Here is a 26,088-nt window from a genome sequence, read left to right on the forward strand (position 1 = left end):
ACCTTACCTATTGGCCCAGTGGGGCCAATGCTGCCAGTATCACCCTTGGCACCTGGGGATCCCACAGCTCCTGGAAAGCCTGGAAGACCCTTCATTCCAGGAGGTCCTGAAAGTAAAGTCATGAATAGAAGGCTGGGGGTGGTTGGTAGAGGGCCTGGCTGCCTATGCTTTCAACACACCTCTGTTCTCTGCAGTGGCACATGCATCTCTTAACACCTTAAATATTCCCTGGGCAGCTTAAAAGATCTCTCTTTAGAAGCCTTAAACTAGCCCTATTAGTGGAAGGAAAATTACAGTCTCAGCAATTTATTAATTTATTTCCTTTCACTGCTGCAGGGTTTGAAGCTTATGGACTCACTCAGAACTCTGGGTGTGAGCGTCTGGCTTCACAAGCCTGAGCAGCAGAGTGAAGAGACGCTCTCAAAAAACTAATACAATTATGTAAAGTTTAAAAATAAAATAAAATTAATTAAAAAAAAAGAATATCAATTAGGGCTGCCTTCTGAATACTGCTCCGTTCCTCTTAAGGACGGGCCAGGTTTTACAAAATCTCAGAGGCTCTGGGTTAATATTACAGTCAAATACGAGACAGGGAGAGTGGTACCTGGAATGATGCCCATCCCTACAATTCTTACCTTGATCACCTTTGATTCCAGGAATTCCAGCCACTCCTAAAGTACAGAAGGATTTTTAGGGATTGTATTTTTACCCTCTAGCTTCAGCCTGCAAGACAAAAGGGGAATACCCGCAGGACAACAGACCCAACAGTGCAAACTCTTACCTGGGAAACCTGGCTTTCCTGAGTCACCTTTATCCCCCCGAGCTCCGGGGGGTCCCATGTCTCCTTTCATGCCCATGTCTCCCTTTCTTCCTGAAAAACCAAGAAACTGTGGTCAGACATGGAGGGAGGCTTCCCTGGCGGCTCAGTAGTTGAAGAATCCGCCTGCAGTGCAGGAGACCCAGGTTTGATTCCTGAGTTAGAAAGATCCCTGGAGAAGGAAATGGCAACCCATGCCAGTATTCTTGCCTGGAGAATCCCATGGACAGAGGAGCCTGGCAGTTTACAGTCCATGGGGTCGCAAAGAGTCAGACACAACTTAGCAACTAAACCACCACCACCTTGGGAGGAGGGCAAGCCAGGCCACTACATCCAACTCTGATACTTCCTGTCCCACTCAAATTCCAAACTCAGACTCCTTGAACTCCTTGGTGCCCAGAAGTGGAAGATACAATGACTGCCCTCAAAGAGCACACCATCTTGCCCAGAGACCAGGCATAAACTCATAAAAAATGGATGAGAGGACCTGGCCTGGCCGATGGGAAGTTGAAGGTCCCAGAAGCTGAGCTCTCCATCGGCATTGCCTAGCTTATTTCAGTGTCTGAATTTGGAGAACTGTTTTTTTAAACTTCCCAAACAGAATTCTGAATATTCCAGAAAGCAGATTTCATGTGCTGAGAGCAGAAGCTTTGAGGTGCTGATGTAGAGAAAAGCATTGCAACAGCACTGAACCGCTAGTGGTTCAGACACAGTCTTGCCTGGTGGCCACGGTTTCACATTTTCCACTTGGCATCAGTATTCGGAGCTTGCCCCCATCCATCCTTTCCTCTGTCCTCCGTCACTCCCTCCTCCTTCCTGCCACTGCTCAGAGCGTATCAATTGAGGGAGGCTCCTCACTGGGCAGGGCTCAGCAACCCCTTCCTGAACCTGCCAGCCACCCATAAAGGGCCTGCTCATTGGTACCCACTGGCAGAGGAAGGCTGGTGAGGTCCCACCATCAGCAGAGTCGCACTCCTAGCAACTCCCTCAGGGGGCAGGACTGCCTCGTTAATATGGAATTTGGTTAAAGGGCTCTATTCGATTATTTTCATGATTTCAGAGCTGGAGGGAGAAGGAAATGGCAACCCACTTGCCTAGAGAATCCTATGGACAGAGGAGCCTGGTGGGCTGCTGGCCCTAGGGTTGCATAGAGTCGGACACGACTGAAGCGACTTAGCATGCATGCATGCATTGGAAAAGGAAATAGCAACCCACTCCAGTATTTTTGTCTGGAGAATCCCAGGGATGAAGGAACCTGGTGGGCTGCTGTCTGTGGGATCACACAGAGTTGGACACAACTGAAGCAACGCAGCAGCAGAGCTGGAGAGAACACAGAAAGGCCCTGGCCTCCTCTCTAATGAATTAGAAAAGTAGGCAAAGTCGTCTTGAGTGGAGGCAAAGAAGCAACTGCTGTACAGAACTCTCTGGATCTAAGATTTGAGAGATGTTAGGTGTATGTCTTGAGAATGAGATTCTTTGAGGTGGTTAGGATACTTAGAGAATGATTATTCCTTGATGGAAGACAAAACAACCATAGAGACCTTGATTACAATTGAAGTCCCTTACAACTGCCTCAGCTGCAAAGAGCAAACAAGTTTTCGGTCCTTCAGAGCATGCACTTGAGCAGAAGGGCCAAAAAGCTAGGACAATGCAAGGAATTATTCCCTGAGGCATTTGTTGGTGCCCTGCTGCTCTGGGCCAGTCAGTGTCATCACATTAAGGCAATTGTGTGACTGTATGAGGTTTCTTTTCTCTTTTTTTGCTCTCCCACGCAGTTTGAAAGATCTTAGTTCCCCAACCAGGGATTGGACTGCAAGAGAATGGAGTCCTCACCACTGAACTGCCAGGGAAGTTCCTGTATGAGGTTTCTTGAAACTGGTGTGGGCCTGAGTGTGTGTTGCCATGACTTCCATGTCTCCACAAAGAGGACCACCTTGGGAAGCAAAGTAGTACTGGTGAAAATACCAGAATCTGGGACCAACTGAGGAATGACAGCTACATCTGACTTCAGAACCTCCCCATCATCACAGCTGAAGGTGGAGTGAAGGAGATTGACATGATCCCCTGGAACCTCATCACAGTGGCATTACCCATCTTCTGGGACAAAGAGAGGAAAACCTCAGTACTCAGTACTGCAGGGGCGGGTCCCACTTGGTCTGCTAACCCTGTCTGCGGGCAGTGGATTGGGCAAACAGTGGGTAATTTGGGAAGAGGAGTCCTGATTTCTGAAGACATGAAACCGATGCATTTCCCCTTGCCAGCTGCAGTGCTCCCAGCTCTGAGCCTGGGTGTGGCAGTGGGTGAGTGTGAGGTGGGAAGCAGTGTGGTTCAGACTCCACAGGCAAAGGCTTGGCTCTCATTCATCCCTTCTCTGGGGCTGCCGGGGCCACCTTGAGAAAGTCTGGGCCACTGAGAATTGTGGAGGGCCACCTTTGGAATCATCCTCATAGGTCAACTGTCCGACCACCTACCTGGTGCAAGTATCTCCCTTCTGTTCCACCAAGAATTCTGCAGCCCCTCTCCCCCAGCCCCGCATCTGCCTGTTTCATTGTAGGGCAGACCCCAGTCTTAACTGTTTGTTCCTCCCTTACCTCAGCACAACTGGTTCTCCAGAAACCTTTGCCCCTTGGCCTCCATTCTTCTGATGGGTACCACTGACAGCAAGTCTATTTTCTCCTCCACAAGGACCTTTCTAGTATTTAAGGATGGCTGACATGTCCCCTATAGGGGCTCACTTCATGAAGGCAAGTACCCTCAGTTTCTTCTGATGTAGATAATTCCCACATGCCAGCTACAGTATCACACATCTTTTGTCTTATATTCATGTTGTAATCAATCCTCACTGAAGGTTGCTATTACTATCCCCCTTTTATAGGTGAGTTAATTGAGGTTCAGAGAGGTTACACAGCTAGTGAGCCATGTTCCAACCCAGATCTGTCTGACCTAGGAACTGAAATCCCTTTTTGCATTACAGGATCACTCACACTACCTACAATGTAGCGGAGTTTGAAAACAATGATTTCCAATCCTTATAGCTGTCCTGGAAAGCACATAAAATTTAATTAGCATTATTTTAATGTAATTGCCATTCTTTGCTGAAATGAAGTTAAATCTCAGTAAGCCAAGTGATGGTCACCCCAGCAAGCCACCCCAAGGGTGGTCTCTGGGAAGGCCAGGAGCCCAGGAGTATGAGCTGCTCAGTCGTGGCCAGAGCAGTGGGCCGTGCTTCTCAAAGCCTGTCCCCCACACCTCCAGGATCTGAATCCTCCACGGCCTCTAAAGCATCTCAAATGGTTCTTATTCATGGCCATTAGCTTGAGAAGCAGTGCTCTAGACCAAGTGCTGGCCATCAAGGGAAGATTCTAGATGCCTTATCAGCCCCTTTGTCCTCACTACCAGCGGTCTCCCCTCCTGACCCAGGCCCACCTCGGGCCCCACTTGGATCTCCCACCTTTTTCTTTTCTGAGTTCCCAGCACTGCCAGGCCTGCCCTTGCCACCAGTTATACATGGCAGGAGATTCTTCCCCCTCTCACTCTGTTCGCAGCTTTCCCATCCTGTCCTTTGCTCGCCTGGACAGAAGTGACCACCACTGTGCCCCTGGGATGCTTGGCTACCCACCACCCTCTGGGTGACCTTGCCCCTCCCTGGCCCTGAAGGCTGAGTGAGTGAGTGTGTATGAGTTTGTGGTAGGGGTGGTGAGTGCATGTGAGTGAGTGTGTGGGCGTGTATGCATGTGAGTGATGTGCACGTGTGAGCAGGTGCCCTAGTGTGACCTTGCATGTGTGATTGTGTGCCTGGGTGGGTCCCTGAACTCTCCTCCTACTGTTTGCCCATCCTCCATTCGGAAAACCTTCCTCAGTAAAACCCTGCTGGAGACTTAGAACACTAGGCCTGCTGGGATTTCCCCTTCTATTAAAATCCTTCCAAAAATTAGTTACTGGAAAAAAAAAGTTTTCCCTCCTAACAAGTTTCCCTTCTGCAACTAGTGGTGTTTTTCTTTCTGTCTCGGTGTCCTGGAGACTTAGAGGCTCTCAGTCTATTTCCCCTTTTCTTGCAAATCCTCTCATTCTGCTCTTTTTTTAGTAACAGCTTTCTTGACATCTTTACAACTCAGCAGCCTCCACCCCTCTGGGGATTGGAGGTTTGAGAGTCTAAGTGAAGGTCAGAGTGGACTGTAACAGTGATGAAGCCCCTCTCCCCCAGGGGCCATCCAAGCCCCCACATCCGAGCCTTGCCGTGGCCACTGGTAAGGCACCTGAGCATATTAAAGCCACAGCCTAAAACACAGAGCCAATCATGGGCTTTGAATTATAATTTTAACTTCCCAGTAATCGTCTGAAGCATTCTTATCCCCATTTTACAGACACAGAAACTGAGACCCAGAGAGGTAAAGGGGTGCTCCCCAGGTCGTGCAACCAGTCTATGGTGAAGGCAATTGTGTCAGACTCTGGAGTCTGGACCAATGAGCCTGACTGTCTCCAGGGATGCTCATAGGCTTGTACTCTGAGCACCAAGTCTCGCAGTGTCCTCACCCTTCCATCCACACCTAGGTGTCTCCTCCATGAAGCAGGTACTTCCCAGCATCCCAGGACATGTAGGGTCTCACCCCAGGTGACCTCCCTCACACACAGACCCCACTCGGAGTTCAGACTTTCAGGGTGGGGTGTGTGTGTGGCAGCTGCTCCGAGACAGGCTGCTGCCTGGCTGGCACACACACCCAGACCCTGCTCACCTGCCTCTCCCTTGATTCCTGGTGGGCCTCGGGGTCCTGGAGGTCCTGGAAAGGAAAAGGAATTCAGAATGTAGCCTGAACAAGGAGGAGAAAAAGGATTATGGGGCCAGGAGACAGAGGTGGTTTCTATGACTTCTCTGTGAGCGGTCCTGGCAGGTGGGGAAGGCGAGGTCCACCCTGAGCCCCTTTGGACCTGCAAGACCTAAGGAAAAGGAGCAGAGACACCATGCCCCAATGACCAAGGTGAGGATGACAGTGCCACTCACACCATCATTCACTCGACAAGTGTCATTGGGCACCACGGATCAGCCCAATGGCGTGGAAGGAAGAAAAGATGGAGTGCCTTCCCACAAGAAGCTCATGGCCCAGCAGGCAAAATTCAGTTGTATAGATGACGACTCCAGAGGGAGGTTGAGCCAGACAGACCCGGGTTTGAACAGCAGCACTGCCCCTTTAGCTGAGTGATCCTGGGCCTGACCTTCCATCGTTTGGAGCATCAGTTTTCTCTTCAGTGAACTAGGGTTCATATACCAGTTAAGCAGGGCTGTTCTGGGGCTGCCACATGGAAACCCACATGGAAAGCGTGCCCAGGCTCTGATAAATGGCACCCATCACTGCTGTCACCCATATCAGATCTTTCCCTTTCCAGGACTGCTTTGGGGATGACAGCCTCCCAAAGACTTGGATGGATGTGACGGGGCTCCTTATCCTGTCTTAGTCCATTCTGGCCACTATAACAACACATTATGGACTGGGGAGGTGGGGCTTAGCCAAAGAAATTCACTTCTTACAGTTTTGGAGGCTGGAAGCCCAAGACAGGGGGCCTGAGGGGTCGAGTGCAGGGGACTTCTGTGTGGCAGTCTGCCACCTCTGTCTGCGTCCCCACATGTGGGAGGAGCCAGGGTGCATTCTGGGGTCTCTTCTATAAGGGCAGGTCCAATGTCCTCTCCCCTCCATGGTACCTGCTTTGGCTAGACTGGCTTGGTGCCCACCGTTCCTCTCTCCAGCCACAGACTAGTATTAGTTTGCCACTTAGAAGTGGTCCTAGGAATCGCCCCAGGCTCTGCATTTTACCTGCCCTCCTGAGCATTCTGGGCTGGTCTGAGGGCTTTGTGACCCAGACCTGACCTTGGGATGGTTACTGAAGACCTTGGCTCTTGGATGTCATAACCGTTTGGACAGGGTCCTTGGCTCCTAGCTTCCTGACCCCACTCTCTCCAGATCTGTCTGCAGCCACCCAGGGTGCCTGTAATTTCACGCCCTCCTCATTCAGTCTTTACCCCCTCTCTTGGCCTCCAGGGTCTCATGCCAGGCCAGGGTCTGGGAAGCCCCTCTGCCAAAGAAAGGAATTCGGGTCTAGAGACCCTCTTGTCCACACACAAGCAGCTCCCCCACTCCCATTCTCTCTGAAAAGTCCAAACTCAGTGGGGAGGGACCAACCTGGGATCTGAATAAAGTTGTCCATCCGCTGTTGTAGAGTCTCCTGCTTGGTGACGACTTGGGTGAGCTGGGCCTGCGTTTCATTGTTGTAGGGCATCTCCAGGACCCGGAGCCGCTCCTGCAGGTTTAGAACTGGACACCCCACACCCCAACCCTTCAGCATTCTTTTAGGGACTTCATTAAAGCCCAAGGCATTTGAACATAACCCTGACATTCTGTGTTATATGTGCATAACTCTGTAAGTTCTGACTATGTAAACACATGTTTTGTGTACTATGAGGACCTAGAGTAAGCACAGAGCTTTGTCTGTATCTGGCACATGGGCACTTCACACTCAGATGTTACATGTCCGTAGAACACACTGGCACAGTCTGTGCAGCCACTGCATCCATGATCAACCTGCATGCAGTTAAGAACTTTGTGCATGCTTGGGCATGAGTGCATGGCCACTAATATGCGGACCTAGCCTAATCATGTGAGGCATTAATATGTGTGTGATGTGTGCTTATGACAACTGGGCACATGACACGCTTGAGCAACTTCACGGTCTGTATGATAAAATTGCTTCCTGACCTAACCATTTGGACTGGGAGCACTTTGAAAGTCAAATAATGTTGAAACGAAACACTGATCAACAAAGCTCCTTCCTAAACCAGAATTGAAAGAGACACGTGTACCCCAATGTTCATCGCAGCACTGTTTATAATAGCCAGGACATGGAAGCAACCTAGATGTCCATCAGCAGACAAATGGATAAGAAAACTGTGGTATATATACACAATGGAATATTACTCAGCTATTAAAAGGACTACATTTTAATCAGTTCTAATGTGGTGGATGAAACTGGAGCCTATTATACAGAGTGAAGTAAGCCAGAAAGAAAAACACCAATACGGTATGCTGCTGCTACTGCTGCTAAGTCGCTTCAGTCGTGTCGGACTCTGTGCGACCCCATAGACAGCAGCCCACCAGGCTCTGCCGTCCCTGGGATTCTCCAGGCAAGAACACTGCAGTGGGTTGCCATTTCCTTCTCCATTGTGTGAAAGTGAAAAGTGAAAGTGAAGTCACTCAGTCGCATCCAACTCGTAGCGACCCCATGGACTGCAGCCCACCAGGCTCCTCCATTCATGGGATTTTCTAGGTAAGAGTACTAGAGTGGCTTGCCATTGCATATATATGGAATTTAGAAAGATGGTAACGATAACCCTGTATGCGAGACAGCAAAAGAGACACAGATATATAGAACAGTCTTTTGGACTCTGTGGGAGAAGGCGAGGGTGGGATGATTTGAGAGAATAGTGTTGAAACCTGTATAATATCATATGTGAAACAGATTGCCAGTCCAGGTTTTGTGCATGAGACAGGGTGCTCAGGGCTGGTGCACTGGGATGACTCAGAAGGATGGGATAGGGAGGGAGGTGGGAGGGGGTTCAGGATGGGGAACACATGTACACCGATGGCTGATTCATGTCAATGTATGGCAAAACCACTACAATATTGTAAAGTAACTAGCCTCCAATCAAAATAAATAAATTAAAAAAAACCAACCAAACAAGGCTCCTTCCCTCCCAGAGAGAGGGAATTCTTGATGTGAGATGCATAAGGCACACCTGTGTGAAATCACTGCCTCTTTCACTGCTTCAGACATACACATGTGTGGTCTATTTCTCCTTGCCTCCCTCTTCCCTGCCCCCTCACACACATACACACACACACACATGTAACACGTAACACACACTGCCCTTTCTGCTTTCCCCTCCCGTCCCCCCACCACCCTGGCCTCCCAGGGCCTGAGAACTCTCTCCCAGCAGATGGGCAGCAGTGGCCCCAGGGCTCTCCCCTGAGCCTGCGTCCTCTGTCAGTTGGGGCCACATTGTTACCCAAGGAAGGACCAGACAGGACTCAGATGCTTTACCTTGTATCACCAAGAGCCCAGCGCCCGCAGTGAGCAGAACCAGGTACAAGATCACTAGGACCATGATGCAGTTCATTCCATTTCTCCTCTTGGGCTTTGGATCTGAAGTAGAACACAGGCAGAAAGCAGCTGCTAGAGAGAGTGGAGAGCAGAGGTCCCTAGCCTGGGCCCAAATCCCCTCTGGGTGAGCAAGGGGGTCTCCATGAAGTTCCATGAGGGGAAAGACACAAAGACCAATGACACCCAAATCCTCCCCTTGATCCTCCTTCCACAAGGCAAGAAGCCACTCGTTTGTGTGGCTGGTTGAAAAACACCTCTGCATATGTTCCTTGCTGAAACAGCACGGTCCTTAAGCCAGATATTACATCAGCCTTGCTCATTGTAGAAGCCCCAGTGTGCCACCTGCTACAGGAGGTGCTCAATAGATATACATCAGATTAACCGATGAACTAACATATTTCAGTTTCAAAATTTTTGGAGGAAACGATTGTTCCCATTTTATAAGCAGTGAGTGAGGTTTGGAACAGTTGAAAAACCTATTAGGTTATCAGACAAGATCTGCACATTTTGTCCAGGCCTTTGCTTTCTTTTTCTTTAGATTTTTAAATTATGAAAGTAAAACATGCATAATATAATTTATCAAACAATATGGAGAGCATTTCAAGGATTAATAATCTCATAATTAATCCCCTGAGGTCCTAGCCTGCTGAGGTAAGCTTCATTAGCTTTCTGGGATGCGGCCTTCCTCCCATTTCCCCTTCCGAACAAACCCGTATCCTCCTAGATGGACTGTTTCTCCTTTTAGTTTAACATTAATGATATCATGTTACAAATACATACTACTATAGCACGTGTGCTTATCATGTTATGCTTATCACATGTGCTTTAGTAGTATGTAATCAACTAAAGCACATGTTGCTTCTGCAATGAAGAATTTTTCCATGGATTTCCTTCTAGTTTTCTCAGTAGACAGAGATTTAACTGTTCTCTGTATTAGTTGCTTCATATTCCTTAAAGACGCAAGGCTAGTCTCTGTCTATCACAGGGTGTCCTCTCTACCTGCATGCACCCTGGAGTCTAGGCCCACATAGCAGCCTGAGTGAGTTCTCCAACACACATCCTGCCCCAGTCGCTCCCTTGTTTTCAGCCCTTGGGCTCACTGCCCTCAGGGCAAACACCTCCCCTGTGGGTACATGTAGCCTGGTCTCCAGCCAGCTCTCCTGTGGCCATGCCTCCACCCCTGATACTGACCAATGGTGAGCCCAGACCACTGGGGTTACACCCTTCTGACTTCAGATAGAGTATCTCCCCTGAATACCCAAGGAAGGAATATTCCTTCCTTCTTTGTGCATAACTAATTCTTACTCATCCTTTGGGAGCAGAGTAGAGACTTCCCTGCTCCAAGATAGGTCCTCAGGCTCCCCTGGGATGGGTGGGACATTGCTCTTCTTCCCCACATCACTTTGTTTTTATCTGCTGTGACCCTGAGCACCTTGAACTATTTCTATATCTCAGTCTCCTCTATATGGCCTGGAAGTTCCTAAGGCTGCATTCCAGCATCAATATGATATGCTGGAAAAATGGCGACCGGCTAGTTGAATGGATGAATGAGTAGTCTGGGTGCCAAATACGTGCAGAGTTGAACACTGCCAGTTTAAAAGTGTTGGGAGAGCATCAGAAATGGAACTTAAAACCTCAGGTACCATATAGTCATGATAGTGAGAATGAATAAGTGTGATGGGAAGCCTCACATTTAATAGAAGATGGTGGATGGCAAATACAGTCTCATAGACAGCACAAAATGTGATAAAACTTAACATGTGATGGGAATAGAAAGATAAACTATGTTTCAGAGACACACATATCATAGGTGCTAGAGGTAGGGGTGAGGGCCAGCATGGAAAATACAGGTATTTTCAACTACATGGTAGGAACATGGTGTAAGGCATTTGAAAAAGGATAACAAGAGGAAAAACAGACATGACGGGGAGGTGGGAGTAGTTCAGGTCCAAAATGCAGAATGCTTTTTAATTCAGAGCTATACTGGCATAAAGGCAAAGTATTTTAGAACTGGAAACTTTAAATCTGTAGGTTTTGTCTAACTTGCTCTGTACAAAGCAAAGGATATGATAAATTCTTTACCCCTATGTAGATCATTAACAGAGGCAGAAGATATTAAGAACAGGTGGCAAGAATACATAGAACTATACAAAAAAGATCTTAACGACCCAGATAACCACGAGGGTATGATCACTCACATAGAGCCAAGTCAAGTGGGCCTTAGGAAGCTCGTTACGAACAAAGCTAGTGGAGGTGATGGAATTCCAGTTGAGCTATTTCAAATCCTAAAAGATGATGCTTTAAAGTGCTGTACTCAATATGCCAGAAAATTTGGTGATCACAGGACTGGAAAAAGTCTGTTTTCATTCCAATCCCAAAGAAAGGCAATGACAAAGAGTGTTCAAACTACCACACAATTGCACTCATTTCACATTCGAGCAAAGTAATGCTCAAAATTCTCCAAGCTAGGCTTCAACAGTATGTGAACTGAGAACTTCCAGATGTTCAAGCTGGATTTAGAAAGCAGAGGAACCAGAAATCAAATTAGCAACATTTGTTGGATCATCGAAAAAGCAAGAGAGTTCCAGAAAATCATCTACTTCCGCTTCACTGACCATGCTAAAGCCTTTAATTGTGTGGATCACAACAAACTGTGGAAAATTCTTAAAGAGGCGGGAATACAAGAACACTGTATTTGCCTCCTGAGAAATCTGTATACAGGTCAAGAAATAACAGTTAGGACCAGACATGGCACAATGCACTGGTTCCAAATTGGGAAAGGAGTACATCAAGGCTGTATATTGTCACCCTGTTTATTTAAATTATATGCAGAGTACATTGTGCAAAATGCCAGACTGGATGAAGCACAAGCTGGAGTCAAGATTAATGGGAGAAATATCAATAACCTCAGATATGCAGATGACACCATCCTTATGGCAAAAAGTGAAGAAAAATTAAAGAGCCTCTTGATGAAAGTGAAAGAGGAGAATGAAAAAGTTGCCTTAACACTCGACATTCAAAAAAACGAAGATCATGGCATCCAGTCCCATCATTTCATGGCAAATAGATGCAGAAACAATGGAAACAGTGACAAGCTTTATTTTTGGGGGCTCCAAAATCACTGCAGATGGTGACTGCAGCCATGAAATTAAAAGATGGTTGCCCCTTGGAAGCAAAGCTATGACCAACCTAGACAGCATATTAAAAAGCAGAGACATTACTCTGCCAAAAAAGGTCCATCTAGTCAAAGCTATGGTTTTTCCAGCAGTCATGTATGGATGTGAGAGTTGGACTATAAATAAAGCTGAGTGTTGAAGAATTGATGCTTTTGAACTGTGGTGTTGGAGAAGACTCTTGAGAGTCCCTTGGACTGCAAAGAGATCAAATCAGTCAGTCCTAAAGGAAATCAGTCCGAATATTCATCAGAAGGACTGATGCTGAAGCTGAATCTCCAATACTTTGGCTACCTGATGCGAAGAGCTGACTCACTGGAAAAGACCCTGAGATGGGAAAGATTGAAGGCAGGAGGAGAAGGGGACGACAGAGGATGAGATGGTTGGATGGCATCACCGACTCAATGGACATGAGTTTGAGCAAGCTCTGGGAGTGTGGTGTGCTTCAGTCCCTTGGCGTTGCAAAGAGTTAGACACAACTGAGTAACTGAACTGACTGGTGTCGATCATTTCATCTCTTAGTGGTTAGAAGAAACTGTCAAGAATGATAGCCACAAAATGGGCCAGAATCTATTTAATAAACCTAAACAGTTTATGCAAGAAACTTAAACCTAAGATCATTGAGATGACACAAATGTTGGAATTATTCAATAAAATTTTAAAGCAGCCACCACAAAAATGCTTTAATGAGTACTTACAAACAAAACTTTAAAAAAAATCTCACAAGATAGAAGATATATAAAAGACTCAGATGGAAATTATATAATTTCAAAATGCCAAAAATCTTTTTTAAACATCACCACATTGGCTCAATAGTGTAATAAATATGACAAAAGAAAGAATCACTCAACTAAATGAGAACAATAGAAATTGCCCAACCTGAAAAGCAGAAAATCAACAACAAAACGACAAATAAACAGAGCCTCAGAGATGTGTGTGTCAATTAAAAAAAGACACACACACACAAAACACATAATACTCATCACTGAAGTCCCAGAAAGAGTGTGAAGCCAAAAAAAAAAAAAAACCTCAAAGAAATAATGGTAGCTGAAAATTTCTCAAATTTGATGAAAGACCCTACAGATCCAAGAAGTTGAGCAAATCCCAAACATGGTAAATTCAAAGAAATCTATATCAAGATACATAGGCAAAAATCTGAAAAATTTAGAGATAAAGAAAATTAAAAATCAAAAGAAAAAGAAAAAGTCTTGAAAACAGCCAGAGGGAAAGGAGAAATTACTTATAAAGAAATATCTATTTGGAATGTCAGCAGATTTTTCATCTGAAACCACAGAGATCAGCTAGAAGTGGCACAGTACTTTTTGTGTGCTGAAAGAAATTGTCAACCATGAATTCTATTCCTAGTGCATCCTTTAACAATGATCGGAAAATAGAAGTTCTCAGATGAAGGAAAACTAATAGAAATTATTGCTCATGAACTTACCTTTGAAGAATGGCTAAAGGAAATCTTCAAATAGAATGGCAATGATGTAGGAAAAGGTTTGACACCTCCAAAGGGAAGAACAGGAAAAGGGAAAGAAGAACGGGTAAAATACAAGGATATATGTTAGATTATCCTTTTCCTCACAGCTTTTAAAGATCACAATTGACGGTTGAAATAAATATATGATACCGTCTAATGTGGCTCTCAGTGTATGCAGAGGAAATACCTCAGACAATTCATTTTAAAAAGTGAAGACAATAAAAAGACATAAATGTAAATAAGATTTTTACACTTGACTCACAAAGTGATAAAATGTTGATACCACTGACTGTGCTAAGTTATGTATGTATATTGTAATGCACAGAGAAACCACTAAATAAACTATTCAAAGAGATGTACCACAAACAAACTATAAATAAATAAAAATGGAACTCTAAAAAGTGCTCAACCTATAGGAAGATAAGAAAAGAGAAACAGATGAATGGGAAATAGAAGAAACAAAGAGAAAACACAAACTAGGATGGCAGCTTTAAACCTAACGTACCTGTAATTACTTTCATAAATAATCTAACTTTACCAAGTACAGGGCAGAAATTGGCAAAGTGCATGAAAAGCTATGACCCTTTATAAGATGTCTATAAGAAACCAAACAGTAGAACTTCTATTCACATGAAACAGAATCGATATAGTTGAAAAGAGAAATGGACAAATCCTAGTTATAATTGTGGATATTAACACCCCATTCTCAGCAATTGATAGGAAATCAGCAAAAGTATAGAACAACTGAACACCAACAGGATCTAACATTTATAAAATGCTCCATGCAGCAACAGCAGAGTATGCATTCTCTCCATGCATACATGGAATATTTACTAAGACCATATCTTGAGTCATAAAACAAACCTCAACAAACTGTAAAAGAAATTAAAATTTACAGATATTCTCTGACAATAATGGAATCAAAATAGAAGATAATAATAGAAAAATCTTCAAACAATTGGAATCTTTTTTTAATTTCTAAATAATGCATGGATCATAGGAAAAATCTCAAAGATAAAAAATCTTAAAAAGAACTGAATGAAAGTGGAAATAAAAGATATCAAATTATGGAATGATTCTAAAGCAGCACTGGAAAGGAAATTCACAGCACTAAAAGTTTAAAATACAAATGAGGAAAGTTCTCAAATCAATAAACTAAGTCCTTACCTCAAGAAGACATAAAAGAAAAATAAATCATAAACAATCAGAAAAAAAAAAGAAATAATAAAGACCAGAGCAGAAATCAACGAGATTTAAAATAAGAATACAAGGGAGAAAGTGAAAAACTGAAAATCTGGTTGCTTGAATAAAATCAATAAAAATTGATAAAGCGCTATCAAGACTGACAAAGATAAAAAGAAAGAAGACACAAATCACCAATATCAAGAGTAAAACAGGATATATCACCACAGATGCTGCAGCCATTAAGAAGAAAACAAGAAAATACTACTAACTTTATGCTAACAACTTAGAAGGAATGAACCAATTCTTGAAAAATCACAAACTACCAAAACTCAACCAAGGTGAAAGAAATAATATAAATATCTATGCCTATTAAACAAGTTAATTTGTAATTTAAAATCTCTTATAAAAAGAAATATCCAGGTCCAATATCCTAACAAACCTTTAAGAAAAGAATTAACACTAAGTTCAGACAATCTCTTACGGTTTACAGAAGAGTAAAGAGCACTACTTCTTAACTCGTTTTGTAAGTATTATCGTAATATGAAAATCAAAGACAGTACAAAAAGAAAACTAAAGATCAATATGTCTCATGAATGTTGACACAAAAATCCTCAACAAAATAGCAGTAAACCATATCCAATAAAGCATTAAAAAGATTTATATACTAAATGGGATTTCCAGGTATGCATGACTGGTTTTCAATGTTAGAAAATCAATGTAGTCTACATATCAATAGACTAAAGAAGAAAAATCATGTAACTGTATAGTTAGTTAATGCAGAAAAAAGTACTTAACAAAATCCAATTCATGATAAACTGTCATAATTATCACTCTCATAATAAATAACACATTTATAATATAACTCTCAGAAAATTAGAAGAGAACATTCTCAAATTTTCTTTTTTAAAAAAGAGTATCAACAGCTATCTAAAGCTTACATCACTCTTTTTTCTTTTTTTGATGTAGACCATTTTTTAAAAGTCTTCATTGAATTTGTTACAATATTACTTCTGTTTTATGTTTTGGTTTTTTACTGGAGAAGCATGTAGGATCTCCATTCCCCAACTAGGGATTGAACCCACACCCCCTGCATTGCAAGGCTAAGTCTATACACTGGACTGCCAGGGGAGGCCCCCTGCTTATATCACTATTAATGGTTAGACAGAAAACTTTCCTCCTTAGACTGGGAACAAGGCAAGGATATGTGTTCTCACTCCCTTTTTCTATATACAACTGACAAACAAGTGGAAATCAAAATTTAAAACACACATTTATAATTGGTCTAAAGAAAATGAAATACTTTGATATAAATTTAACAAAATGTACACAAGATCAGTATGCCCGAAAGTTACAAAATTTTCATTTAAAAAAAAGCAACAAAGACCCAAAGAAATGTGGGAACATACCAAGTTCCTGGATTGTAAAACAACATAAAGATGTAAAGATGTCAGTTTTTGAACTATCTAGATGGACAGGGAGGCCTGGTGTGCTGCAACTCATGGGGTTTCAAAGAGTTGGACACGACTGAGTGACTGAACTGAACTGAGAGGTATAATATAATTCTTACAAAATCCAGCAAGGTTTTTGACGGTATAAATTTACCCCAAAATTTACATGGAAAGGCACAAGCCCCAGAATAGTTAAAATCATCTTGAAAAAGAAGAATAAAATGTGAGAAATAACATTATGTTTAGAGTTACAATAAATCTACAGTATCAAGACAGTGTGGTATTGGTGCAGGGATAGACATGTAGATTAATGGACAGAATGAAGAACACAGAAATAGACTCATACAAGTAAGTAAGTGTAAGTGTTAGTTGCTCAGTCGTGTACCACTCTTTGCGACCCCATCGACTGCAGCCCACCAGGCTCCTCTGTCCATAAGATTTTCCAGGCAAGGATAATGGTGGGTTGCCATTTCCTTCAAGTGTGCCCAACTGATTTTTGACAAAGGTGCAAAAGTAATTTACCTGAGGAAGGATAGTACTGATTGCTTCAATACCAGCAGATGGTATTGAAGCAGTTGGACATCCATAGGCAAAATAAACAAACCTTGACCTAAACTTCACATCAGCTCAAAATGAACCATGATATTACATTATAAAACTATCAAAGCTTTGGAATTACACATAGGAGAAATCTTTAGGACCCAGTGATAGGTAAAAAGTTCTCAGACTTGACACCAAAAGCACAATCCATAAAAGGAAATGTCAATAAACTGGACCCCAATAGAATTAAATACTTAGTTTAAAGTATTTAATTAAAGACTTTGTTAAGTGGATGAAATGACAAATTACAGACTGAGAAAGAATATTTGCAAACTGCATATCCAGCAAAGGATGTATATTTTGAGTATATAAAGAATTCTCAAAAAGTTTAGCTTTAGTTTAGCTTAGTAAAAAATAAAAATCCTATTAAAATATTGGCAAAAGACACAAAGAGACATTTCACTGAGGAGGGTATATAAGTGACAAACGAACACATAAAAGGATATTCAACATCATTCAGTTCAGTTCAGTTCAGTTGCTCAGTCATGTCCAACTCTTTGTGACCCCATGAATTGCAGCATGTCAAGCCTCCTTGTCCATTACTCAAACTCATGTACATTGAGCCAGTGATGCCATCCAGCCATCTCATCCTCCGTCGTCCCCTTCTCCTCTTGCCCCCAATCCCTCCCAGCATCAGGGTCTTTTCCAATGAGTCAACTCTTCGCATGAGGTGGCCAAAGTATTGGAGTTTCAGCCTCAGCATCAGTCCTTCCAATGAACACCCAGGGCTGGTCTCCTTTAGGATGGACTGGTTGGATCTCCTTGCAGTCCAAGGGACTCTCAAGAGTCTTCTCCAACACCACAGTTCAAAAGCATCAATTCTTCGGTGCTCAGATTTCTTCACAGTCCAATTCTCACATTCATACATGACCACTGGAAAAACCATAGCCTTGACTAGACCGACCTTTGTTGGCAAAGTAATGTCTCTGCTTTTGAATATGCTATCTAGGTTGGTCATAACTTTCCTTCCAAGGAGTAAGCGTCTTTTAATTTCATGGCTGCAATCACCATCTGTAGTGATTTTGGAGCCCAGAAAAATAAAGTCTGACACTGATTCCACTGCTTCGCCATCTATTTCCCATGAAGTGATGGGACCAGATACCTTGATCTTAGTTTTCTGAATGTTGAGCTTTAAGCCAACTATTTCACTCAACATCATTAGCTACTAGGAAAATACAAATTAAAATTACAGTAAAGTATTACTATCACATGCTTATCAAAATGGCTGAAGTAAAAATAGTGATAACACCAATTGCTGGCAAGGATGCAGAGACAGTGAATCAGTTGTACACTGCTGATGGGAATGTAAAATGGAACATCCACACTTGAAAAACAGATCGACTGCTTTTTATAATACTAAACATACCTAGAATCCAGCAATTAATTGCACTTTTTGGCATTTTTCCCAGAGAAATGAAAATCTGTGCTTGCACAAAAACTTTTCCATAAATAAGCATAGCAGCTTTATTTGTAATGGCCCAAAACTGGAAACAACCCAAAAGTCTTTCAGTGGATGAATGGTTAAACCAATTGTGGTCCAGTCATATCACAAAATAATACTCAGTAAAACTCAGTAATAATAGAACCAACTATTGATACATACAACAACTTGGATGGATCTCAAAGGGAAAAAAAGCCAATCTTTAAAAAGTTACATACTTGTAGTTCATGTAACTTTCTTTAAATAGAAAAACTATAAAGAGGAGGAGCTGATTAGTGGTTGCTGGGGATAGTGATTGTTGGACAGGAGAGAGGGCATGTGTGTCTCTAAAATATACCATGAAGGAGATTCTGTGGTGATGAAATTGTTCTATATCTTGATTTTGGTAGTGGTTACGCAGGTATACACATCTGATAAAATTGTAGAGAACTACATTCACACACACAAATGAGTGCATGTAAAACTAAAGAAACCTACATACGCTCTGTGGATTGTATGAATATCAGTTCCCTGGTTGTCATATTGTACTGGAGTTATGTAAGATGTTATCACTGAAGAAAATGGGTGAAGGTCACAAAGACTTCCCCGTACATTATTTGCAACTTTCTGTGAAATTACAAATATTTCACAATAAAAAGTGGAAAAACACCTCTGGGTAGTCAGATTTTTAAAAAATGTTGAGAAATAAGGACATGACAAAACACAAAAGTCAGAGCAACAATGTGAAATGAAAGTAGTCCTTTCAGCAAGGCTGACCCTGCATAGACTCCAAAGTTAAAGTCTGTTCAGTTCAGTTCAGTTCAGTCGCTCAGTCGTGTCCGACTCTTTGCGATCCCGTGAATGACAGCACGCCAGGCCTCCCTGTCCATCACCAACTCCTGGAGTTCACTCAAACTCATGTCCATTGAGCCGGTGATGCCATCCAGCCATCTCATCCTCTGTCGTCCCCTTCTCCTCCTGCCCCCGATCCCTCCCAGCATCAGGGTCTTTTTCAATGAGTCAACTCTTCGCATGAGGTGGCCAAAGTATTGGGAGTTTCAGCCTCAGCATCAGTCCTTCCAATGAACACCCAGGGCTGGTCTCCTTTAGGATGGACTGGTTGGATCTCCTTGCAGTCCAAGGGACTCTCAAGGGTCTTCTTCAACACCACAGTTCATCAATTCTTTGGAGCTCAGCTTTCTTCACAGTCCAACTCTCACATCCATACATGACCACCGGAAAAACCATAGCCTTGACTAGACGGACCTTTGTTGGCAAAGTAATATCTCTGCTTTTCAATATACTATTTAGGTTGGTCATAACTTTCCTTCCAAGGAGTAAGCGTCTTTTAGTTTCATGTTAGCAGAATATTTAAAATTAACTTCAGAGCAGGAAGAAGGGACAGCTAGGTCCAGTGCTGGGGCCAATGCTCTATTTAATTAAAACAAACAATGCGCCCCCCCGCCCATAACTTCTCTATTTGTATTTTTTCTGGTCTTCTCTGTCAAGAAGGATGTTCTTCAGATGGAAATTTGTGGGAATAAATATCATGATGAAAGATACAAGACGTAAAATAATTGAGGGCTTTGCATGAGAGGGCTAGATTACATTCCACAGAAACCAGCAAGAGCATGCTGATCTGGTAACAGAAATTCAGATATCAGACCCATCGTGTAAGGAGAATGACAGCAAGATGTGAGCCAGAGAAATGCTCATATTTTCAAGAAAGTGAAAGAAGTACATTCCAGAAAGATATGGACCACAGAGGCTAGTGTGTATTCTGTAATTTGGGCTCAAATGCTCCATTGTTGAAGGGAAGAGGAACTGATATTTGTTCATAAAGGAAGACCTGGAGTTTCATTGTCTTAAGGGCAGCCAGAGTCTGCAGTCTGCGGAGCCTCTTCAGATAACTTAAGCAATCTTCAGTTGACAGAGAGATAAGTAGACAGATAGATGATGGATAGATAGATAGATGGACAGACAGATAAATGAGGATAGACAGATAGATGAGGCTGGAGGCATTTAGTGCCGAAGCAAATAGTTTTTTTTTAGTCTCAGTAAGCCCTGAGGGGGTACCGGTGTTACATAATCTCACAGTGAACATTATCCATAATGGTATTCATCTAGAAATTTCCATGCATTCCATGTTCTTTGTATGAGGAGATAGGAACTTGTGGATGCATTTAGGAAAATGTTCTCTCCAAACAGGGGTGATTGTGGTTAGATTTTTACATCATGGTATCTATAACCCCAGTCAGAAATCTAGGATTCACCTTTGACTTATGCATCATCCTCACTTGCCGTGACTCCCCTACTCTAGTCTTACTGATCTGACGTCTGTTTTTCCAGAGCATCCTCTCTTTTCCTTCCACACACCCACTGTCTCTCATCATCTCTGGCTGCCAAGCTCCTCTCTGTCCCCAGGGTTGCTCTTTCCAACTCGTCCCCCATCTGTGAGGATAAGTAACTGAAGTGCAAATCCCTGCCTCTCAGCCAACTTCAGTCTCTACAAAGCTCCCCACTGCCCTTGCCACCTACAAATTGGCATCTGCCATCTACCTCTACAAGGATTAAATAATGAGCCTCTGAAGCTGTTTTCAACACCCTCTGAAAGGAGTTCAGTGTGGAGGTCAAGAATGAGGCATTCTTGTACTCTGGGAAAAATGGTAGAATAGGTCTTCAGATAGATATTTATAGGATTAGATTTTATGAGCCCAATTCTTTCCTCACATCCGAAAAAGCACTAAAATCGTTAACAGTGACATCTGTTCTTTGTGATTGGGAGCAAGCCTCTGCCAAAATATGTACTTGACTGCAAGTACCCCCTTCACTAAAATCATATAAAGCTCTGACCTTCCCCTTTGCCTCTTTGGAGCATTTTCTCAGAGCTATTTGAAATGCTGTCTCCGGGGCTATTGACCTTATTTTGTCCCAAACAGCATTGAAATATATACATTTGTTGTTGTTGTGTTAGTAGCTCAGTTGTGTCTAACTCTTTGTGACCTTATAGACTATATAGCCCACTAGAATCCTTTGTCCATGGAATTCTCCAGGCAAGAATACTGGAGTGGGTAACCTTTCCCTTCTCCAGGGGATCTTCCTGACCCAGGGACTGAACCCTAGTCTCCCACATTGCAGACAGATTATTTATTATTTGAGCCACCAGGGAAGCCCCAAATATACATTACCATGCGTAAAATAGATAGCTAGTGGAAAGTTGCTGTATAACACGGGAAACTCAACCTAGTGCTCTGTGACAACCTAGAGGGTTGGGATGAGGGTGGGAGAGAGGCTCTAAAGGGAGGGGATATACTTATGAACTAAGATGGCTCAGCAGGAAAGAACCCACCTGCAATGAAGGAGATGTGACGGGAGTTGTGGATTCAATTCCTGGTTGGGAAAATCCCTGGAGAAGGAACTGTCAACCCACTCCAGTATTCTTACATGGAAAATCCCACGGATACTCATGGGGTTGCAAAAGAGTGGAACACAGCATAATGACTAAACAACAACAATGGCTGATTCACATTGTTGTACAGCAGAGACCAATACATTATAAAGCAATTATCCCCCAATTGAAAAAAAATTAACTCACCACTCTCACATTGTGCATTTTTTTTTCAGTAGATGCTTTCAGGACAAGGTCAGGTTTAATTGGTCCTAATCTCAGTCCCCACTGAGTTTCTCCACCCAATTTTGAACCAAACAATACGGAGCTGTTTGTTTTTTTCTGAATATTCCTTGTGAAAGTATCACAAGCATGTGGTACACTACCCCTGTCCCAGCTTCCATTTACTTTCTCTAATGGATCCTCTTTATCCATTAAACTTTAGAAGAGATCTCAGCTCTGCCCTCCAGGGCCCCGCACCAGATTAGATCTGTCCATAAAGTCCTGTGCAAATCTCAGTGACAGTTGGTGACAAATTGTATAGCAATGAGTTATGGATAGGCTCACTCTGCCATCCTCCATCCATGTAGTCATGTACTATATCCTCCATCCTACATGAGGCCAGAGACTGGGTTGATTCTTGTCTATCATTTTGGAGCTGAGTACAGAGCTCAGCAGATAGTAGGTACTGAGTCTGTTTGATCACTTGACTTTGCTTGAACATTTTCAGTATCTTAAAAAGTTACATGTCTATAACGCTGCCTTCTCCAAAGTTCTGAATAGCCAATGATTATTAAAATCGTTTGTAATTCAGCCTTTATTGTTACCCCACTTGAGCACCTAAAGGCAGAGCACCAGACCCTTCATCTTTGCCACCCTATCTTTCCAGCCACTGACTTGCACAACAGTCCCTGGACAAGAGGGACAGTTAAGCCAGGGGACAGAACTGCAGTTGTTCCTACACATACAACTTCCAGAAAAGATGGAGAGTGGGAATGACTAATTGACTTGGAAGACAATTCCAAGAGGATATTCTGAAATAGGAAATCAGAGATCCCCTGTGGGAAGCACTCATTGGTGACTTTCAATGTTATGAGTTCTAGGAGATTTTTAAAAATATATCACCTGTGTAACATTGAGGGAGAAAATAAAACAACAGAGTTGACTGAATTGTAAACTCTGCGTTTAAGACAGACTAGTTATGCCACTATAACGTACTCTTTGTTGTTTAGTTGCTAAATCGTGTCTGACTCTTTTGTGACCCCATGTAGCCCACTAGGGCTGTAGCTCTAGGCTACATCATTTTGCGACTGTAGCCCACTAGGCTCCTCTGTCCATGGAATTTCCCAGGCAAGAATACTGAAGTGGGTTTCCATTTCCTTCTCCAGGGTATCTTCCTGACCCAGGGATCAAACCCGAGTCGCCTGCATTACAGGCGGATTCTTTACCACTGAGCCACTGAGGAAGCCCACAAGTAGAGAATGTGTTCCCTGAGCAACACATGAGTATTCACAGAAGCTATCTTAAAGAATTTTAACAGAATTGTATTAAATAAATATGACACTTAGCCTCAGTTTTGTAAAACTTTTTCATCCCTCTTGTTTTGCATTTTCCTTTTATTACAAACATCACAGACATAATCTGTGTGTCAATGAGACATTAGTAAAAAGGAGGGACATATAAAAAGCATTAGTATTAATGAAAGGGAAAAATATTTAAATACAATTTAAACGAGCTGTGAAACTAAAAAAAAGAAAACCCAACTGTATGCTAAAGACACTATTACTAGCGTTATACAAATTTCCAGTGGAAGCATTCCAGAAATGCATCATTGAATCTCTAAGGTGCAAATCTAGACTTTCAATGGACTTGTCTATTCCTATGTTGCCAAGAGAAAGACATCACAGGCAATGTCATTATTGGGGAGTAGTACTTTACCATTAACTTCGAATGTCTCCATCCTAGACAACATGGTTTGGTCGAGAGCCGTTCCGTCTTCAGTGCTAGCCAAGAGCTCTTTCTCCTTGAGAATTTCCTCATTTTCCATTGCTAAGGTTTATAGATGGCCAAAGTTCTGGAGCCAGCAGAAATGCTCTCCCCAAGAGGAACCACTTGGGGAGAGATTGTTCCCTTTTGACTACTGCTTCTACTTGTAGAGCACACAGGACTTCCTTTGACTCTGATTTCTGAATTTGCAAAATGTTTCCTGACATGGTCAGGATTAGGCATTTCTCAAAAATGGGCTATTCACACACGGAGTTCCTGCTTAGTGCAACTGCTTGTTAACGGGTATGGGGAGTTGGGGCACAAATCACAGGTCCCTGAAATCACTTGTTCTCAGTCCCTCAAAAGCAAAACCAATGACCCCCATCTCCTCTGCCTGTCCAGACCCTGCCTTCATCCCAGACCCAGCTTATTGTCATGGGACCTCTCCAACCCACAGTGAAACCTGACTCCTCTGACCTATTTCAATCCTTTGAGCTCATCCTTGCTACACAAAGTGTGGGCCATGGACCAGTATCGTTGGCATCACTTGGGAACTGTTATAAAGGCAGGGTCTCAGGTCCCACCCCATAGAGACTGAATCCAAATCCATAGTTTAACAAGGTCCCCAGGTAATGTATGTACACATTCAAGTTGAAGAAACACTGCTCTACCCCATATGTTTTAGCATTTAATTATGTTTCCTCTCATTGCTTTTCCATGTTCTCTCTGTGTGTGAAAGCGTGTGCTTTGTCTGGTCCCAATAAGATCTGAGCCCCTTAAGAGAAACCCCTTTGCTCTGTTCCCTACACCAGGTACTCTCTACCAGGGAGGTTATATAGCACAGTAGTTAACACATGGACCCTGAAAGCTTAAATGCCTGAGTTCCAATTTCACTTCCTGCAAGTGGTTGTGTGACCATGGGAAAGTCATGCCAGCTTTGAAGATCTCACTTTTCTTGTTCGTAAAATAATGAAGGTGGTAATAATTTGTGTGTGCATTAAATGATTTAAATGGTGTAAGGTGGCCAGGGTAGCATCTGATGGGCAATGAACACTAACATTGTGCTGCTGCTATTATCACTAGAGACATTGTGAACCCACTGGGTTCAGGGAGATGAAGGTAATAATAGCCTTTGCCTTAAGGGATATCAGTCCAGTATGCAGAATGGTTTTGGATACAACTGAATTCTAGAAAATTGATGTTGGTGATTGGAGCCCCTAGGAGGACAGGTGTGACCTGGAGGCAGAGAAGGCAGGCCTGGGAATGCCACAAAGAGCTTGTCCATTGGATCTGGGTTTGAAGGGGTGACTGGGGGTTAACTATAGAGGAGAATAAGGTGATGGCCTTGCAGGTGGGAAAAAATGGCAAGCATAGTATCACAGCAGCAGGACACTTGGAGGCAGAGGAATCATGGACCACTGGAATACTGGGGGCATGAGCTGTGATGTGGCAGGAGATAAAGCTCAACTAGACTAAGTCTCGTTCTTCAGCCAGTGGCATAGCAAAAAGCAAACTCAGGAAAAGGAGTTACTGACAGTGCCCTTCAAGGTAGAGGTCCCCACTTGCTCACAATTTCAACATTCAAGAGGTCACTGGTTTGGGCTGAGACTTAGAAGCAGAATCCAGGACAGGAAAGGTTAAAAGAGAGAATTGGCAGTGAGGAAATGAAGGCAGCTGGAAGCTCCAGTCACAAGTTTGGTAGTGGACTGTTCAAGAGGCCAGGGGCTATAAGGGCTTCCTCCATGGGCAGGAAATCTCCTGGCGAAAGGAACCCATTACTTGGGCTGCAGTGCCTCCCCTCTCTGCCTGGTTATCTCAGCTCTGGCCAAGGGCAGTCCTCACTCGTAGGGGTGCAGAATGGACTCTTTGGAAAATGCTTGTGTTAATTACGGAGTGTAGTCCTCTTTAGTGGGAACATTTAGTGGATATCAAGTATAGTCAACTAGCTCCAACTCTGGGGTCAGACAGACCTGGGACCCAAACTCTTTCACATACTTGTTGTGTGACCTCAGGTGATTGGCTTAGCTTCCCTGAACCTCAGCACAATGTAATAGCTCATAGAAGCATTACCTGTTATCCAAGATGCATCAGGTGTCAGGCACTGTGCTGGATACATATACATGACTCAGCACTCACAATAACTTGTAACTTGCCTCAGATCTTGTGGTTAGAAAGTGATAGCACCTGAATTCAAATCCAGGACATCTTGCCTTTACAGTTTGGTTTAAATCTAGTTTAATCCAAGGGTTCTAATCCAGAAACTCATACCAGATGAGCTTTTGAAAATACTTGGTGCTCTTCTCCTACTCCAGCCTGAGATCCTGGTTTTAATCAGAAGCCTCATGGTTGGTTCTAATGCACAGCCAGGCTGAGGACTGCTGTGCAAAATAATAAAGCAGTCACAGGCAGCACAGAGACCCATGTGAGCCCTCAGGACTCC

General features: G+C 43.2%; 1 protein-coding gene across 1 annotated transcript in view; it reads right to left on the bottom strand.

Annotated features, from left to right (window-relative positions):
* Positions 1-23,825, bottom strand: part of MARCO (macrophage receptor with collagenous structure) — a 33,396-nt gene extending 9,571 nt beyond the window's left edge. Inside the window, exons 1-7 of the mRNA XM_070389398.1 lie at positions 23,601-23,825; positions 8,906-9,007; positions 6,991-7,122; positions 5,551-5,595; positions 782-871; positions 636-671; positions 8-106 (exon numbers count right to left, since the gene is read on the bottom strand). Coding sequence (XP_070245499.1) covers positions 8-106; positions 636-671; positions 782-871; positions 5,551-5,595; positions 6,991-7,122; positions 8,906-9,007; positions 23,601-23,709 — 613 coding nt within the window. The 5' untranslated portion in view covers positions 23,710-23,825. The remainder of the gene's footprint in view (positions 1-7; positions 107-635; positions 672-781; positions 872-5,550; positions 5,596-6,990; positions 7,123-8,905; positions 9,008-23,600) is intronic.
* Between the last annotated feature and the right edge of the window lie 2,263 nt (positions 23,826-26,088).

Source organism: Bos mutus, chromosome 2 (assembly GCF_027580195.1).
Source record: "Bos mutus isolate GX-2022 chromosome 2, NWIPB_WYAK_1.1, whole genome shotgun sequence".
NCBI classification, from domain to species: Eukaryota; Metazoa; Chordata; class Mammalia; order Artiodactyla; family Bovidae; genus Bos; species Bos mutus.